At 40.6% G+C, this 19,515-nt stretch overlaps 1 protein-coding gene across 1 annotated transcript; it reads right to left on the minus strand.

The window, feature by feature from the left end:
* Positions 1–1,439: 1,439 nt before the first annotated feature.
* Positions 1,440–18,880, minus strand: AQP1 (aquaporin 1 (Colton blood group)). The gene is made up of 4 exons (XM_054273636.1): positions 18,405–18,880; positions 4,072–4,236; positions 3,877–3,957; positions 1,440–2,392 (listed from the first exon to the last, which is right to left on the minus strand). The coding sequence occupies exons 1-4, from the start codon at positions 18,792–18,794 to the stop codon at positions 2,213–2,215; spliced, it is 816 nt and encodes a 271-aa protein (XP_054129611.1). The 5' UTR covers positions 18,795–18,880; the 3' UTR covers positions 1,440–2,212.
* Positions 18,881–19,515: the final 635 nt, after the last annotated feature.

The following is a 19,515-nucleotide window of genomic DNA, read 5'->3' on the forward strand; positions in this document are numbered from 1 at the left end:
CTAAGGAACAAATTGTGAATTTCACATTTTCTGCACCATTAACCTGAAATTTTTCAAAATAAACTATTTACTGTGGGTGAGCTATGCAACTGTTCTGGCTCTTTCTCTGGCCCAGAGATTCTGTAAGGTAAGAAAGGGTTAATTTGGAGTCAATGGAGGTCCTGGGATAACAGCAGATAAAATTGGAAAGATATCCTAGAAAGTGGGTATAAGATCCTGGTTCTGTGCTTCATTTCTAAGTATAATTTGGAAGAATTCACTTCCAGTTGAGGGTCTGCTTTGCCTGCCATAAAAAAAGGAGCATTTCTTTCCCTAAAGGGAAGCATCAAGTGAAGAGTGGAAAAGTAGAAATTGGCACACTCTTACAGGAGGGCACTTGAAAAATGGTGCAGAAAATTAAATTGTATTACATGACAAATTAAAAATGAAGAATCATGAACAGTTCGTGTGTTAGCACAACTGATTTTGTTTATTTTTAAACCACCCCAAAATCCAATCATGCTCTATGTACATAGGCAATACATGGGATAGCACACCAAATGTAGACAAGAAAGATAAAATATATTCTGGTTTATTTTGCTGGTAATTTTCATTTTTATTCTTTTTTCATTGTCCATCTGCTCAAGTTGATGAAATGATCCAACCTATACAGATTCCTATGCCAATCCTACCTCACCTCCCAATCCCACCCTCTCTCTCAGAGAGGAGAATCCATCTCCTTACCTCTGGGGGGGTTTTGCTAAATGCTGGAATGTTCTGATTTACCATCAGTTCCTCTGGGCCTCATTTCTTATGGAAATTTTTTTAATGCAGAACAAGTATAACAGCACATGTCTGCTTGAACTATATTCTATAGTTAGTAGGTAAGACCAGCTAATGCTTTGGGTTACTCAGGAAATCATAAGTAGCACACACACACACAAATTTAAACAGAAAATAATCTTCCACGTCACTTAGAGTGTTAATTTTCTTTCTCATTTCCAGTGTCGTTTATTTCGCTAAGCACTGCTGCAATTCTTTCACTTCTCTTTATGCTCCTATTTTCTTACAAAACAGTACACTAGGCTTTCTGTATAAAACATATATATAAACATTTATATATATATATATATATATAAAAACAAAGCAACCACCCCCAAAATGGACTTACAGGTATGTATTTGACCCTCATTAAAAAATATACTGTGTGTTCATCTGTTTGTGGTCCCTGAATGTCACAGCGCTGGTTATTGGGATAGGGACACAGAGAAAGGGGAATTCTTTTCTCCTTGTTCTGTTTTAAATCACATGATAAATTTCACAAGGTGAACAAAAGCAGAGTAGCCACAGGAACCATCAGATCCTGTTTGCACACTGGCACCACATCGCTCTTGTTGCCATTGTTGCTACTCTCCAATTTGAATTCTAGTTATTACTTCCCAGGAGTTAATATATCTATATTTTTTGTTTGTCACATATATTCTTCCCTCACAAGCAGTTGGATAGATGCAGGTTCAGGGAGAATGAAACACTAGAAAGTCTGAAAGATCCTGTGACTCTGGAAATTCTTACCTTGCCTTACTTTTCTGGCCCTCTTTCTCAAAGATGATCAACCATTTAGGAAATTATGGGTAATTTTACATAGCAACTGATCTTTAGTAACCTTTCCTTCCAAAAGATGCTTTAGGATGCTGATTTGAGACTTTTTTTTCCCATTCATTGCTGGCATTAGATGCCAGCCCTGCTTTTTTGTATAAATACTGTTTTTTCAAGTGTAAGGCCTCCGTTATTGGTACAGATGATTCCCTGTCTTCAATTTCTATTCTTTCATGAAAAACCTGGTCATTGGAACTATTTATCATTACTGAGTGATGTGGTGGGAGAACCCCCCATGCTAAATACACCTCAAAATTGGGTGGTACCAAGGGAATGGTTAAACTTCAGCCCAATTTATGTAGGTCGTGCAAAGGTGACCTAAATAAACTTCACCCTATTTTGTTTAGGTCATGACTTCTTAACCTAAAGACTCTGTAATTAAAAAACCCCAGATATAAAAAAATGCTATTAGGATTGGGGGCATAAAAAAAAAAAAAAGGAAAACTGTATTGAATTAAAAAAACAAAGTACTGCTTGCTGGTTTACAAAGAGTCTATAACACTGATAAAATCTTCGGAAACCAATGTACTGCTTTTTTTTTTTTTCCTTTTTTTTCCCCCTCTCTCCATGCCCTTCTTTATTTTGGCTTCATCTCCACCCGGGAGTTCATATCATCCCCTTCCAGGTCATACTCTTCTACTTGGCCACTGGTCCACACCTTCATGCGGTCGGTGAGGTCGCTGGTTCTGGGTGCCAGGATGAAGTCGTAAATCAGGGCAGCACTTGCTCCTCCAATGATTGGGCCAACCCAGAAAATCTGGAACACAAATCCAAGCCATTGCATCAGGTATTTCTGCATTTGAAGCTCCTCTGAGGATTTTCACAGTGAAATTTTGCAGCCCATCGACCTGAATGTTTACTTAACCATGCGGAATTAAAACCAGGAATTTGTGGCCATGAGAGGTGAATAACTGTGACTATGCTGTAAAATTGTGACATTTAAAATCAGTTGTCTACTGCTAAAACATCTCTGCTACTCCATATAGAGCTGGCAGGGGAGCATAATTTCTAAAACAACAGGGCAGAAATTTCCATTCTCCTATTAAATTCCAGTGATAGGTGAATTTGAAAGTAATACTTAACAAGGGCTTAATTAGGGTCTTAATTTACCCCTAGATGCTGCTTAGCTGGTGATATAGCTGTGATTAAACTGGCCTAACCACTTAAGAAAACTAAAATTTAGAAGGAGAGGTAATAAAAGGATTTTAGTAGAAAAGTTGATTTTGTTAGAAATAACAGAAGATATTGAAGACTTTGCAGGGCCAAAGCACTGCTGAGTCTGGAAACTCTTTTATTCAGCAATATCAGTAGTTTAACACAAATTATTACATCTATCTTATTCTGTATCTACAAAGGATAATAATTTTCCCATTAAATTCTGAAAATATCAGCTCCTCACTTAGTTACTTCCCTTTTGTGTCCTAATAATAATGCTCAAGTGGTAGACACTGCCAAAATTTCCCAAGGGTCCTCCTTTTATGTTTTACTCTTTAGATGAAAATGGAATCCGTATCCAAAATGTTCACAACCCCACTGTATTACCACTAAATTTCCACCTGTGCCTATGTAACTGGCTGCCAAAATCATGAGTAGGAGAGTTGGAACAAGCCTCATTTTATATATTCAAGAACACACGTTCATTTACAGCTTTATATCAGCCTTCTTTATTGAGCTTTAGTGAAATAAGTAAATTTTTGTGAAGAACCTCATTTTAACCACATTTAAACACAAGGAATAATCTAAAATTTATAGTGTTTCCAGAGCACTTATCCTTGAAAACACATAAGAAGATACTCAGCTTTAAGAGGCTGAACATTTTATTAGCTGTTAAATATTGGATGATCCGTTTCAGTTAATAAACATGCTTAAGAATCTTTCTAAATTGGATTTTACCAAATTAGGCAGTAGCACTTTACAAACTTAATTTAAACAATAAATACACAGTACAGGATTCTGTGTAATAAGGCTTAAACAATTAAAATGTTTGAAATAAATAAATATAAAGGGGAATAACCAGAGAAAATCTACTGTGTTACTTTAAGTACAGAGACTGAATGAGCCTGAGGACTTTTTGTTTGCCTGAGGATGGTCAGGATTTAAAGAAGAATATTCTTTGTTAGGTGAAATGGAAATGCCAACTCTCTGACTTGGTCCTAATGATAGATGTTGAAATGTTTCTGATCTTGTAGGTTATGTGTTTTTCAGAGCCTCTTGTGAGTTAAACAAATTTACTCAACTTACCCAGTGATCTTGAAAGTTGTTGGCGATGAGCGCTGAGCCGAAAGATCTGGCTGGGTTAATTCCACAGCCGGTGTAATCAATCTAGGAGGCGGAGAGAGAACCACAGGTGAGGGACAGATGAAGCTTCCCCATCATCTCACTGGCCCAATCCAAGGTGGGACATGGCAGATATAACCTCTGCGGGCTAAAACTTACAGCCAGAAGATGGCCCAAGGCAACGGAGAGACCAATGGCCAAAGGCGCCGATCCTGAGACATCGTTCCTTCTCCGGTCTGTGGTGGCCAGGACACACAGCACCAGCTGGAAGGTGGCAATGATTTCAATTCCCAGCCCTTGGCCTGCATTGATTCCTTCTGAAAGCTGCATGGAGGCAAGAAGGAAAATGTTATTTCATATTCCTGCATGACTTCAAGCAGTGTAACAAAGTTCTGTGGTATCTATTTCTTCAATATGAACCTGCATATCCATTTCCCTCCTGGGGTTCCTTTTGCTTAACAAGGGGAAAAAGAGGAAGAAATAGAAAAAATTGAAGAGAAGTTAGTTTTGAAACACTGCCTGCTGTACTCAAGCCTAGGCATACGCAGTTGTTTGAGTTTTTTTGAGTGGTTGCTTCTTCCAGCCAAACGGAACACTCAGCCACTGGGCACAGTGAGAGTGGAATTATCTATGTGTGAGAAACAAACCAGCCAGAGAGACACGTCTAGCAGAGTTTACTTTTCAGAAGTGAACTGTGGTGCCTTAGGACAGTCACTCATTGCTTCAGGAACTTCCACATTATTATTAAGATATTAATGTTCCACCTAGACTGTAAATTAATATGCCACAGGAAATGCCCTGAGATTTCCATGGAGTTTATGGGGGACTGGTAGATGTGACTGAAGACCAAAAGTATGCAAAACATCTCTAGATATTATAATTTAGTCAATGTATCTCTAATTTGCACAGATAATGGTGTAGTCAGTGGAGATGAGACCCATTCACCTGATGAAATGAAGGAGATCATTTGAAAGCTCTATCTTTTCTTTTAATAGATCTCATTTGACTACAAAGAGCTTAGACACCTAACTCACAGCTGAGCTACATTTTGGTGCCTTAGACTCAAACTGAAGCTCATTTAACTTCTTTGGGATACATTAAAAAAATCCCGAGTTAAGGAATCCCAAGGGGCTGATGGGAGTGCTTGAATTTCCTGCTGAAGTGGATTATCTAGAAAAACTGAAACTGTCAGGAATAAATATTCCAATGGAATTATTAGTCATGAAATCAGCAGAGTTTCTTGTAAGTGCTGTAGAGCATATTGAAACCATGGTGATTCACTTAAATGGACATTACAGAGCAGAAATACTGCCACATTTCAGGACTACTGCTGAAATCTTGTGCCTTACAAGAAACCATGGAGGTAAACCATTTGATGTTAAAACAAGTTTTGAGTTCTGCTTTTAATTGCTGTATTCAGTGGTGTCTCCATTAAGTCAAGGCAAGTCTGTTACTGAGCTGAATAACTTGATGTTAAGCAGAAATAACTCACTTGTATGGATGGGATGAAACATGAGCTTGGCCAAAGGCCAGAGAACTGAAAATGTGACTCAGAGTAGGAAGCAAACTCTGCAAAACTTATATTAATTTGTGCTATCAGTGGGTTATCACATCTGTCAGAGCCCCTGCATTAAAAACTGCTGGGTCATTCGTGGCAAGAAACATAATTACATGTTGTTGTGACCTGTCCAGAACAATGAAACCATGGGAAATCCTGCTGTTAATCTGATTTTGTGGTTTATGCCCTAATTTCCCCAAAGCTAATTTTTGAAAAACCTTAAAACTTAAAGATGGTTAACTGAACTATTTCACTTTTCACAGTGCTGTTCACATTTCTTGTTTCTTCTCTGTAGCAAAGTTTAATATAAAATTCCTAAGCAATGAAAAAAAGTCATTTGAGTCTTTCCTCAGCATAAATCTGATTTTTTAAATCCTGTTATTCTGAAACACTAATAAAGTATTCTTATAGCTTGCTCTTTAACATGCAGGAGTGATATCCTCTGAGTTGGAAGTAGTTTATCCACAAATATAAGGGAATTCTGGTTGAAAGGATTTGGGTTCCTTCAGCATGCACAGAGTAGAAACTGAACTCCATTAATGAAACCTTCATCATTATTAGCACTTACACATGAGAAGTGTGAGTCCGACATAAATGCATCTATACAGGATGCATTGAAAATTGCAGATCTAGACATTCATGCTTGATATCTCTGGATTAATATTCTGTTGCTTTTGTAAGTTTTAAAAATAAGCAAATTTTTTTTTCACAGTAGAAACCGTGGCATTTTTGTCTCTCAGCAAATTAGGCTTCCAATGTGTTTCCTTGTATCAAAACTTATTTAAGACTGGACTACGTACCATCTGGAAAATCTTATCTCACATTTGGAAGGCCAAATGGCCAAACTTAAAAGCCAGGTAGCAAATAAGTGACTGATGTGCACATGGCCAAAAGCAGATAAGAAACCAAATTCTTTTCAATCATAATGCAGCCCCAGAGAACCCAGAGCTGAGGTCTGACACATCAATGTTGGCATTTGACAAAGCCTTGACATTTTTAAATATTAAACACTGGCCAGCCATTGGGCTTTCCCTTCATTTGAAGGGCTTCTATAAAAGACAATAAGAGCAAAATTATTCTTTAAAAACCTGTGATAATCCTTATCTTCTAGAGGAGGAAATCATATTCTTCCTTTCCCTCCAGGAAAAACACATCCTACAGCTGACGTGGCTTGAGGTCATTCTCCCTGCTAATCAACACTTATTGATGGGCTGAGTGGGATCAAAGAAAACCTGGAAATATCATAGGAAACCTTTTGCTTTCCTCCAGCTATGTAATTTTACACAGCCTGCCAGAAACATTAAGATTCTACTGTGAGAGCAAGGACTCTGGGCTGTGCTCCAAAATGGGACAAACCTAGGCAAACCTTGGATGTCCTGCTTTGCTGGGGCGTGTGGATCTGCAGTGTGTAAGTAGGATATTAAATATTAATTAAATTTAAATATTTAATAAATATATAATATATAAATATTCTGTAGGATAACAGAATATTTATTTGTCTCCTTATCAGAGGTAAATTATCACTGCAGCATCAGCCCGGACCATCCACAGCACACATGGAACAGCACCAGTGTTCACCATCCCAAGCACGCCCCAGAAAAGATTTAGAAAGGGAATAGGAAGGTACATTCCTTCTGTCAAGTTAAAATGTACATGTAAAATGTACATGTGCATATTTATATTTAATTTATATTTTATCTATATTTATAGTTTTATGGTTTTTTATATTTAGAGTATAATTATATTATTAATGTTTATAGTTATATTATTTATATTTATAGTTATCCTCATTCACAGAGGATTTACAATTCTTACCCAGATAACATTTTGCACCTTTTGAATCTGCTCTTTTAAGCTCTTGACAGAACCAGGGAGGCACAACCAACATGGGTTTGTCATTCTCTTCTTGTATTTTCTTTATGTTATTCAGGTTTTTAAGGAAATTTTGAACTTTTGTGGAAGATTTTGTAGAATACCAGACCCCAGAGGCTTAAGAGTTTTCTTAAGCTTAATCTGAATTTAGTAGGAAGCTGTACCACACTTTAGAAAACTGACTAAAAATCAACAGCTGTTCTTAACATCTGCCATTCTGTTGCTGAGAATATCCAAAATACAAGGTGACCAATATCTCTGGTTCCTAAATAGACAAAATAATGCTTTGAAATGAGACACAGCCATTTCTAGTGCAGTGTTGGGGTGAAGGGAACCCTCTCCAGCGACCTGTACCCACACTGCAATGCCTTTTTCCCTGTGCACTGGTACCCTGATGGATCTGCTGGGAAATCTTTGACATCTTCTCTTTGCAGTCCGATAATCCTCATTAAGGTAACAGAAAAATTGTCAGAGGGCAGAGAACAGCACAGAAACTCCCTGAGCTTTCAGGCATCAGATCTGAGATACTTGAGGAGTGGATTCAGTGCTTTGAGGAACCAAACATGCTCTAAGGGGTTAAATGAAACAAACAAGCCAATATTCATCTCCAAGAGAGTCTACATAGGCTTCTTTTCCTTTTTTGTTCACATGAATAATTCCACTAAACTTCATTTCTAATGTCAGTGTTTTGACAGCAGAAGCACCAGAAACACACATAAGAAATGGGCTGAATCACTGGCAAGCTGGGAGAGTTGTCTGTGGACACATTTTTCTGATCAGCTGAATCAATCTTGGCTGCAGCAGCTTGCAGTGAGTAATTCCCCCTGAACCTCACAGCTCCCTGACAAGAAGCAGAACATGCAGACACCCCAAGGGAGGTGCATCCTCCTGTGAGCTGAACTCTACCATTCCCACCCTTAACAATCCCATTATTAATATTTTTTTTCCCTCAGTTCACTGTGAATCTGAACAAGGTCATGGTATAAAAATCTAGCAGAATTCAGTAAATATACAGAAGTCACATCTTACTCAGAAAACTCCTGAGATACAACTGATTGGAGACTAAGGAAGCACTGAAGGCACAGTGGCTCAAGAGACATTCAAATGAAGAATGTTAAACCCCAAAAAACATTATCTAGACATGAACAATTAGTTCATGTCTAGATAATGAGAGTAATTAGTTGAGAGGAACACCTGCTTTATATCTTAGGAAATGGGCAGTGGTCACATCGCTTCCAGCTCTCCATAACATCACACAGGAGATGGGAGCTACAGAATTTGTTTCCCAGAAGTGCCCTTAACTGCCATGTTTAGCTGACTGCCTCCCACAGCAATAATTTGGGCCAATTAATGGTGTGTTTTCTTTCCTTTTGAATTTTTTTTAATTTTTTTTTTTTTTTTTTTTTTTTTTTTTAAGGACAGGATATTTATCAGTTGTCCGCCTTCGGAAGAGAAACGGGGACAGGAAATTAAACTGGCCCAAGGTAAACCCCACTGTGTACTTCTCCAGTGGCTTCATATTTTTCTCATTACCAGAGAAAGTATATCAAGCTCAAACCTGTTTCCCGTTATATGGATAAGACACTTTGTTATGCAAGGTGGTTCCATCACGTGGGATGGGCTGAGCTCCATCTCATCCAACAAACCCTCAGCCCTGGATTGGAGCTTCCAGGGCCCAGCTTCCTTTCATATAACAGGGATTAGTTTCTCATTGTTCCAGAAAAAAAATTTAAAAAACAAAAATAGGAGGACTCTGGTATTGCAAAAGTCTATTTTCTAGCAGGGGAATGTCAGCTTTCCCCATTCTTATGAAACACCAGAGCAAGCCCTGCCTGCTGGTGTGGTTTTGAGGGAGAAAATTTAAGCCACAGCATTTCACAGCATTTTTAATGGCTGAGACTTCTCCTCCTTGCATATCCTCACTATCTTACCTAAATTATTACCTTTTGTCTGCCTTGGCATTTTTCTTCAAATTGGCATTTTATTCAAGTAAATTCTTGCTGTCTTACAGCATTTTTTTCTTATAGCTTAACATTTCCCTTCTTTGACTTTCCTTCTTCTACTGAATAAGGAAAACTCTTCACAATAGTTTAGATGGTTCAGTTTCTCTTCCTCCCCCTCCTCTTTTGAAATATTAATCATTCTTTTTTATGCCAACTAGCTATCATTTAAGTGTCTGGCTGGCAAAGTTCTTTAATGGGATGTTCTACAAATGTAATCTCAGAAATTAATCTCTCTACTTCCCTCCAAACCACATCCCACTGTCTTGCCTGTCGTTTTGTCTGACTTTTCTCACTCTTTCAGCTCCAACTCTGTCATGAAAAGAACTTGGTGATTTCCATATTGATAACATACCTTTATTCTCCTGGAAGTCTATCCCACATCTCCATAGCTATAAACCTTGAGTGATAGTCAGAATTGATTCAGAGATTCACCCCTGACTGTTTAACTACAGTTATTCACTTCTACCCTTGCTATTTAACAGCATCACTGTGAAATGGATGTTTCTATACCCATTAATTGAGTATTAGGGATTCAGGAAGTACAAAAGTCTCATTTCTTTAGTAAGGAGAGACAGGCAAAGATCTAAAGAGTTTCACTTAAAGTTATACGACAGAAGGACTCGGAAGCTGCTTATAAATTAGCTTTGGATTGTATCCTACATCAACAATGGAAGCATTCAGCAGAACCTGGGGACAAAACACATTGTCCTCTGCTAGATTATCCTTCCTATAAATACAGCCTTAAGAGCTCTAAAGGGGACTCATTCAAATCCCAAAGCAGAAATCATATTTTCCGTTCCTCAGGCAGCAGACACCCTCCAGGAACGAGGCCCAGCTCCCTCCTCCCACCCTCTGCAGGCTGAGGAGAAATTATCCAGGGCTTTGTGTTTTAGTGCCATGGAGAGAAAGAGGGGAGAATGATTATTGTATTAAACCAGAGCACATAAAATTCGTGTGTCAGACCAAGATAGGCAGTAAAAGTTCCTCTACAGGACTTGTTTTTAGCACAGCTGGTCAGATACAGACAATTTTTTTTATTTACACTTTTACTTTTTGATGTGACTCTGGGAAAGTTGCTTGGGAGAAACTTTTTTTTTTTTTTTTGGTTAAATGTTGCTGCTGAGAAATAAACAACTTCTATTCAGAGGATGAGGATTTGTGAGGTTTTGTAAGTTTTTTCCTTTACCCAGCAAAACCCAAGGAAATAGTTAATTTTCTGTAATAGTTGAAGCACTCATTTATACCACAGAGCTTTTTATTATCTCCTCTATTACCAGCCCAGAAGGATATAGTATTTCAGTGGGGAATTTTGGGCATATCTGAATTTTGAGCCAAATAGAATCATCCTTTTTATGTTGTTACTGGAATAACACCTGGATTTGCACAAACCTCACTTTATGGCTGTTGGCAATTCCACCAAAGTAATATTAATTTTATATTTTTAGACAAACTCCAGCAAATCTGTGAAGTTCTCAAAATTTATAAGCCATAAATAAGCATTGAACACTTGGCATTTCCATGGGGTTAAAAACCAGCTCTGAGCCTGTGCAACATATTTCAGGAATTGGGGGAACAATTCGAGCTCCTCTGTTTCTCCACCTTGCTCATCAGGCAAGAAATCCCAACAAAGGAATGAAAAGGGGCCAAACCTGACCTTACCCATTGCAAGCTCAGTCACCAGTGCCCTCAGGAGGAGTTGTGTGTGTAAATGTGTAAGGAAACGTGCCACATTTCTGCTCTGAAAGCCTCCATTGACTCCACTTGGCGCAGAATTAGCCTGGAAAAGTTGAGTTTTCTGTGACACCTCCCAGTGGTTCCTAGAGAGGGGATGCACAGGACTTATCCAGGGAAGCATACAGAGGATTTCTTTACTCCTTTCTAGTATAGGAGTTGTGCCTTGCAGAGCTCTCAGGCCACATTTTTGCCCTCCTGCTGTTTATAGTTTCCTCCAGGATGCCTGTCAGGCTCTGTATATTTGATTTAACAGGTTGATGTTGTGCCTCAGCCTCAGATCTCCTCAGTTCAACGAAGCTGCAGCAGTCAAACACCAGTCCCGGCTCTGGATGCCAGGAAGATCAGCATTTCCCCATCAATTACACATTAATAAATACTCAGGGCTCAGAATGTTCCCAGCCAGGCCAGAAAAACCTCCAGGAGACAATCGTGGAACCAGGTAAAGACCCCTCTGATATTGAATTCTCTCCATTAGCCTGGAGAATGGACAAATAAGCAAAAATGTACTACTGCCCTAAAGAAAATAGGCAATTTCCTCTGGAGACAAACAGGAAATTTTTCAGGGGCGATCTTTTCTTCCTTTAGTACTTTTGATATGCTTTAAAAATGCTTCACTTAAAAATATCTCTACAGATAGTGATAGTTTTTAGGATTCTCTGATTAAAGAAATGGTATTCTCAGCTCCCTGAAGGTTTACATTAACTGCTAAAACCCACGAGCCCTGCTGCAAAAACCTAGATTTTTTTTTTTTCTTATCATTGCATCAATTTAACCAGATTTAATCCACAATATTCATTCTCTTGCTGTGGACATTTCCATTTGTTCTCAGGCTGTGGTCCTGGCCATGTCAGATCTTGCTTCAGAACCCACACCCATTATTAGATTTTTTTTTAACTTTCCAATTAATTTAGATTAAAAATTTAAATTTGGATTTATCTCATCAGAAGAATCTTTCTGTCCATCTGTCTCTGGTGTGTGAGTGTGTTTGGGGGTGTGCAAACACATAACACACAGAACACCCAAATATATTTGGTGTAATCAGAGAACTCTGTGGAAAGGAAACCATTTTAAATGGTTTATTTGCCACTCAGGAAGGCTGGTGGCAAAATGAATTTTACTTAAATCTTACTTAGTCTGACTGTTGATCTAACACAGAAAAGAAATCATTCCCTGAAAATCCCACTCCACTTGTATTACAATATTAACTAACCAACCAAATTAATAATATTTTTTGATCTATGGTGACTCACTGTTTTAAACACACCTGTGCATCCTTTTCAGGAATTTCTACCATTTCTAAGTAGAAATAAATGACGGAAACTTTTAGTTTGAGGCCTGCAGAGCATTTTCCGAATGCTCATCCTTGGATCCACTGGCACAAAACCCACTTTGATCTTCTCTGTTCTAACACAAAAGAACAGGGCTGCAGGAGGATGAGCACCAAGGGCCTCTCCTTGTCCCAGCAAAAGCTGTGCTGCTGCATCCCTCCAAAATCCTGGGATATGGCTCTGTTATTGGAGAGGTCCTAAGCAAATCCTCATGGAAACGGAAATCAGATAAAAAGCTCTGAGATCTGAGATAAGGATTCGAGCCATAACCCCAAATTCTCTGGGGGATGGGTGATAACCATCAGGTTTACATCTCAGCCCAGATGTTTCTGCTGTCACTGTGTGAACTCTTTAAAAAGAGGCCGAGACCGTGGCCAGTTTTGAGCAGGTGCCTTTCCTGTGTCCCACCTGCCCTGCCTGGGGCCCCTCAGGACAATGCTGGCAAGCCTTGAAAGCCCTCTGCTGCAAAAACTGACAGTGAACAATGAGCTATTGTTGTGACAGTCTTTGTTAAGAAATAAAAATCCCAGATCTATGTCATGTACCGGAACCATTTTGCTCATTTTAGAAATGCAGCAGCTTTTTGTCCCTTGTGAATGTTGGAGTCCTCAAGCATGCAGAAGCAAGGCTGGCAGGAGAAGCTTAATCTAGATCAAAAATAGGCAAGGCAAAGGCAGGGAGAATGAAGCTCCTCACTATCCTAGGCTTGAGAAAGGCACAAAATATTATCTGCATTGAAAAAAATAAAATAAGTTATCCAAGGATTTTTCAATAAGCACTAAAGGTCAGGATCTCAGCTGCGTGTCTCGTCCATCCAGCAGCACCTCTGGAGCTGCAATTTTCCACAGTGACTCAGAGGAAAAGCAGCATCACTTACTCAATTGTCCCCTCACACTGTCAAGCTCTCAGTTTATTTTGGATGTTCTTCCAACTGGAGCTGGCTTTGTTTAATTGGAGGTTGGAGAATGGGCTCGAAGGGCGCGGGCACGAGGAGCCAGGGAAATCACAAGGCAAACACTGAGTCACCCAGGGCAACCAGGCAAGTCCTGCTCCCTATGGTGAGAAGGCCACTGGTGGGCACCAAATGTGGGGAGTGTGGTGATTCCCCATGGGGAATTCCCTCTGAGACAAGTTTCCAAAGGATGGGAAGTATCCAATGGGGAATATCAGGGTAAATACTTCAGTATTTATCCCACAAACACCATTAAAAGGTGTGGCAGGTCTCAACTACACGAAAGGGAATTCCCTCTGCTGGTGCAACATTATGTTTGGAAATGCAAGTTGGGAATTTACTGGGAGAAAATTCACCAGCATGGATGCCCTAAAGATGACAAGGATCCACATATCTTATCACAACGTATGCTCCACTCTCCTGGGCACAAGAGATTGTTCATCTTCCCCAAGCTGCAGAATAAGATTGGATCATGTAGACAGTAAAGGAAAAAAAAAAACTAAAAAACTCCAGCATTGAGGTTCCAAGTTGCTCTGATGCTGCTGGATCCCAATCCAGCTCAGTGGGAGTAGTTATGAAAAGAGGACTCATTCCCATCCCTGGAAGTGTCCAAGTTGGACAGGGCTTGGAGCAGCCTGGGACAGTGGAAGGTGACCCTGCCCATGGCAGGGGGTTGGATCTTTAGGGTCTCTTCCAACCCAAGCTATTCCATGATTCTGTGGTCCTGTGGTGCGCCTTTGGTGAGGCTGGAAGGTTAAAGCAGCAGATACTGGCCTGGCATGAGGAGTCAAAGACAGCAAAAACCTCTTTTTTCCCTGCCCTTGCGCAATCCAGAGCTGGACACGGGGAGTTTATCCCCAAAGCACATGGTGTGCACCAACTGTGCCACGGCTGACCCTGACGTGGGCAGCCCCAGGGAGCAGCAGAGACACAGCCCAGCCAGTCACAGCCGAAATTCAAAGGGTGTTCCAGCAACAAGCAAATCTCCATGCTCCAGGAATAGCATCCACATGAATATTCACCTGTCTTAAAATGACCTCTGAATCCACTGACCACAGCTCTCCTCTGGCTTTTCCAGAGAGCTCCTTAGTTACACAAACAGCATTTATCAGTTCACTGGGTGTTTTCTAAACCCAAGGCCTCCTATTTGTTATTCTTGGTTGTTTTTCTTTTCTCTTTATCTACCCGAGCAACGTTACCTTCAGGTCTGTTTTTCTTGCCTACAATTTTTGATCCACTTATAACTTTTAAAATAATATCTTTCATCATAAACTCAAAGGAAGAGTTTTCAAATAGTTTCCAAATTATAGCCCTGAGAGTTTGGGGACACATTTCCTGGCACTCTCATCACTATGCCAAAACACAGAAAACTACGAAATTGTGAAAATTGTGGTGTCTGCATTTGTCACAAAATGCATTTGTCACAAAATTCTAATTATTTATCTATACCTATATATTTAGCTCAGACTATTTTATATATCTATATATATCTATATATATATATCTACAGATAGATGGATAGACAAATAGATACACAAATATGAAATAAACTGAGCTAAAGAAATTTTCTGACCATGTTTTTAAGAGTTTGCTAAAAGTTCTCCAGATAAACATTGTCTAACAGCAAATATTGTGTTACTTTACAGCACAGAAGTCTCTTCTCTCCTGTCTTTCCTGCTTGAGCTCTTTGTTGGTCATTAACTGCCTGTGCTGAGTAGTTTGTTCCATTATCTAAACTCCAGATCTGTCCTCACCAGACAATAGCCAGCTCTCCTGGCAGATGAGTGCATTTTGGATCTGGTAGTCTCTATTCTTACAGCTTTACCTAATGGAAATTTGTAATGTGTAGTAATCCAACTTTCAAAAAAAAAAATATACAAGATGATGTAAGGAAAAATATTTAAATTTTTAGAAGAGCAAACACACTGCATAATCCTCTTCCAGCTTCTCCAATTCTCAAAGTTTTTACTTTGGAGCACAAGCCACCACTGAAACATATTGGAAGTTAAGTGACTTAAAAGGATTCAGTAATCTAAATACATCTCTGAGCGTTGTCCAAAATGTCTTACTTGGGACCAGCCAAAGTAACTAAAAATATGTCTGTTGACTTAAGCAAAGTTTGGATCAAAATCCTAATGTGTGACTGGTTTGCTTGTCTTGGTGTAAACCAGACCTTAACACTGAACATGTTAAAGGCACCTCCTGCATTTTTATCCTCTTTTCTTTCTCCTCAGCCTAGTACTGTCCATGGCTGGGGTTTGTGCTTCATTTGAGTGTGTTTCCTTTTTTCCTTTTGTGCAATGAAAAAGACACGGATTTATCCCACTTAATTTTGGATTCTTAGCAGAGGCTTCCAAGCCTGGAGCCCCAGCATGGCAAAGAGCAGCTGGGTGTCTCTGGAAGCAACTCAACAGATCCAGAGGTTGAAGTGCCTCTCTGTGTCCCTCATTCCCTGTGGATTAGAGAGCAGCCAGTGGAAATGGGTTCTCAGCTTGGTCCCCCAGTGCAGGACCTGCAGCCAGGCAGGAGAAACCCAAGTTCAGGCATGCAACCCCACCCAGTGTACACTGGGAGCCCTGGATGGCCACTCACCCCATCACACACTGCCCCCACCACATTCCTCCTGTAAAAAACACATTTTCAAGAGCACAGCAGGGTCAGAACAGAGGACAGACCCACACACATCCAGACCCTCTTCCCAAATATGCAGCAGTCTCTTTCTATTCCTTTTCTGACGGGGAATCCACACCTCGTTATCTACAAGAAGAGAGAGCAGCTAGCAGGGATGCCATCTCTGAGCCTCCCCTTCTTTTCCTCAGGTTAAAAAAACCATAATAAAACCATAATAAAAGCAACTCTGTGGTTTCTTCTTGCCAGCTCTTTGCTAGAGGAGGCACCTCAGTGCTGTGGATCCAGGATGTGCCCATTGAGATCAGCCCTGCACAAGCACAGTCCCTCTGCTGCTGCTCCCCCCTGCCTTGGGCTCAGACCCAGCTCCCCCTCAGCCCTCCCCAGGCACTCCAGGCTTGTCACTGGGAAGTGAATGGATTTGCTTTCCCTTCCTTTTCTTTCCTTTCCTCTCTCTCAAGGCAGAAGGACAGCTGCTGCCCCCACTATCCCCAGGGGGGTCTCCCCACTGCCCTTCCAGCCAGAACATTTGTAAGTGGATGTGAAAGAAAAAAGAAACAAATATCTGAATATTTTCCTGAATATTCAAATATTCAGATATTCAAATATTCAAACATTCGAATATTCAAATATTTCCTGAATTTACAAATATCTGAATATTTTCCACAACAAACAGTGAGACCAGAGCTTTTAGAAACTATATTCTCTGTTATTCCATTGCACAGAAATTGCTGATTGATTTGTAAAATTTATATGATGGAGACTTAACCCTGCCTGGTTTTGCCTTTGTAACTTGAGGAGTTACTGACTGAGGAGCAAAAACAGCTTCACCCCCCTTCACAAATGGCCAGGTTTAGAGCTTTGGTTAGAGGAAGGAACCAGTCATCAGGATTTTATGGAAGCAAAAGGGAAAAGCCAAGCTTAAGTGCTACCAAAACCAGACCTCCCGTGTTTAATGGCAGTTGGACCTCTCGAGGAAACCACTTGGGCAGACACCCTGTCCCATGTGGTTGAGCTGTTCCCTCTGTCAGTGGTTTCAGAGGAAAAGATCAAGTATCACACTCGCAGCCAGGGCCTTCTGGAGTCAATAAAATTATTTGCTCTTCTTCCCCAAAATGTTTTGAGTTAGTCCATCAAAATTTCCGAAGCGCTGGCAGGACGGAAGACCTGCAGGCACCAGGAGAGAGGGAGGTGAGCACCCAATTCATGAGGGTGAATGACACTGAGCTGCCCAGGAATCACCTTAATATCAGATTTTACTCTGTTTTGAAAACTTGACTTGTGTTCTGAATTAATTGTAATGTCAAATTACAGTATGCAAAACCATATTGCTGTTTTGCCTGAGTTATTTCAGAAGAGATGTTGCATTTGCAGTTTTATGTCCCAAATACCCTTGTGACTACAAATGGGCAGAAGATTTCAAATTAGCTCAATTTACAAACTGCAGTCAAGAATATTTTGAAAGAAAGAGGCCAAGGAAAATATGTAAAATACTTGTTCTTAAGAGATCAGGTCAAGTAAGTGACCAGAAAGAATTTCCATTTATAGCACTGTGCGTCCTGCAGTGGCTGTAGCTCTGCCTCTGACAGTGGGATGATTTCAAGTTTAGAAGTGTATTTATCCTTTTTTCTCTCCTATTATTCTGCTACAAAAACAGCAAAATGACATTTTGAGGAGGAGGAGTTGTGGCCAGGCAGTTTTTAGGCAGAGTGATGTGAGCATCTGCCTGGGAGAGAGCTGGAACCTGCACCCCAGTTACCTGTAGCTGCTTTACATTTTCCTCCAGTTTACACATGAGAATTCAGGATTTGTCCAATTTTTGCCCAGAAATGCACAGAAAGGGCAGCTGGGATTCTGCCAGGCAGGATCTGAGTGTTCTGCCTAAAGCAACAGGTACTGCTCACACCCTTGGGGTTGGGATTTCTCCTGCTGCACATCTCTCTATGCTCCCATAGGTTTTCACTGCAGTCATCACCAGTATACACAAACCATTAATTAAGTACTGAAAATTAATCACACTCACAGAAGCCAAAACAACACTGCTGTATGCACATTAATCAACCTCAGAGACCCTCAGAGACCCTCAGAACCACTAAAGGTCATAAAACTGCCAGTGATTTCAGCATTAAATTGGCATCAAAAGCCACCTTGCAGCAACTTGGGTGTACAAAACTGAACACAAGCAAAACTGATCATGACCAGAATGTCCTAAAGCTCCAAAATGAGGGTGGGGAGGAAGGACCATCCCTATGACATCCTGGTTATCAGTCAGGACTGGATCCTCTCCTACAATAAACAGTCAAGCTCATTGAGGTCACCAGCACCAACAGAACCCCCACATCTTTAGTAAATTACAGCTGCTACATTTCTACTCTAAAAAATAGAAAATAAAAGAGGAATTCAAAGTTTCTACTTACAGCATTAAGCCCCAGAGAGTTTCCTGGGAGAGAGGAGGTGACTCCTGAGAGGATGGCAGTGGCCACCACTGCCCCCAGGCACTGGGCGAGGATGTACATGAGCGCCTTGAAGATGCTGATCTGGCAGCTGAGCAGCAGCCCCAGGGTGACAGCTGGGTTCAGGTGCGCCCCACTGATGTGGCCCACGCTCTGAGCCATGGTAGCAATGGATAACCCAAAAGCCAGAGAAACCTTCACGTTGTCCTGAGACCTCGTTGATGTTTTGTTGGCCACCACGGGGAACTGGAAGCCCAGAGCGGAGCCAATGCTGATAAAAATGAAAAGGCTCATGGCCAGGAACTCAGCCACCACTGCCCTCCAGAATATTTTCTTTCTGAATTCGCTAGCCATCTTTCCTCTTTCTCTCTCTCTCTCTCTCCCCTCCTCACTTTCCCTTCTCCCTCTCTCCCTTCCTTTGCCTGATATTTTCCCTTAGAGGTCTGAAGAGAAATCTGGAGGAAAAATACAGTCCTTGGATTATTTATAGGGCTTTGGGTGGTCTGTAGGAGGGAAGGGGTGTTGCACAAAAGGAGGAAAGAACATCTACATAGATGCTGACTGCTAGATTGATGTAAGACACTGTTTGCCTGCCAAAGTTTTTTTCTTCCCTTTTTTTTTTGTTTTTTTTTCTTTCCTTTTCCCCTCCCTTAACGGCGTTCGATCTCTGCCGCCGTTTTTGAGAGGCTTTTCAAAATTCTTGGAAAAATCTTTAGGAGAGCCTTAGGAATTTCAGCCTCACTTCTTTAACTCCTGTGTCTTCTTTCAGCGTGTGGATATCGGGATGAAAGCTTTGATGGGATTTCTGTCTGGAGCTGAAACAGAAAGCAAAGTTATCAGACCAGGCTGGTAAGTTATTCACGCTCAGCTTCAGCGGCAGCAGACAACAGCTGAAAGTAGTAAATAAGACTGACAGCTAAATCCACACTCCAGAGGCTTCAGTAGCTCTGTTTCTTTTGGAAAAAAAAAAAATGTAGAAATGTCCCTTCTGCTGGCTCTGTGGACTCGGAGATGTTTTGGATGCCAAGTCTGGCGGCTGTATGGACACTCTTGGATTTACACAGCTCACACGAGC

The sequence above is a fragment of the Melozone crissalis genome, unplaced genomic scaffold, assembly GCF_028551555.1.
Source record: "Melozone crissalis strain CALT ecotype California unplaced genomic scaffold, PUWL_Pcris_2 ptg000016l_1, whole genome shotgun sequence".
NCBI classification, from domain to species: Eukaryota; Metazoa; Chordata; class Aves; order Passeriformes; family Passerellidae; genus Melozone; species Melozone crissalis.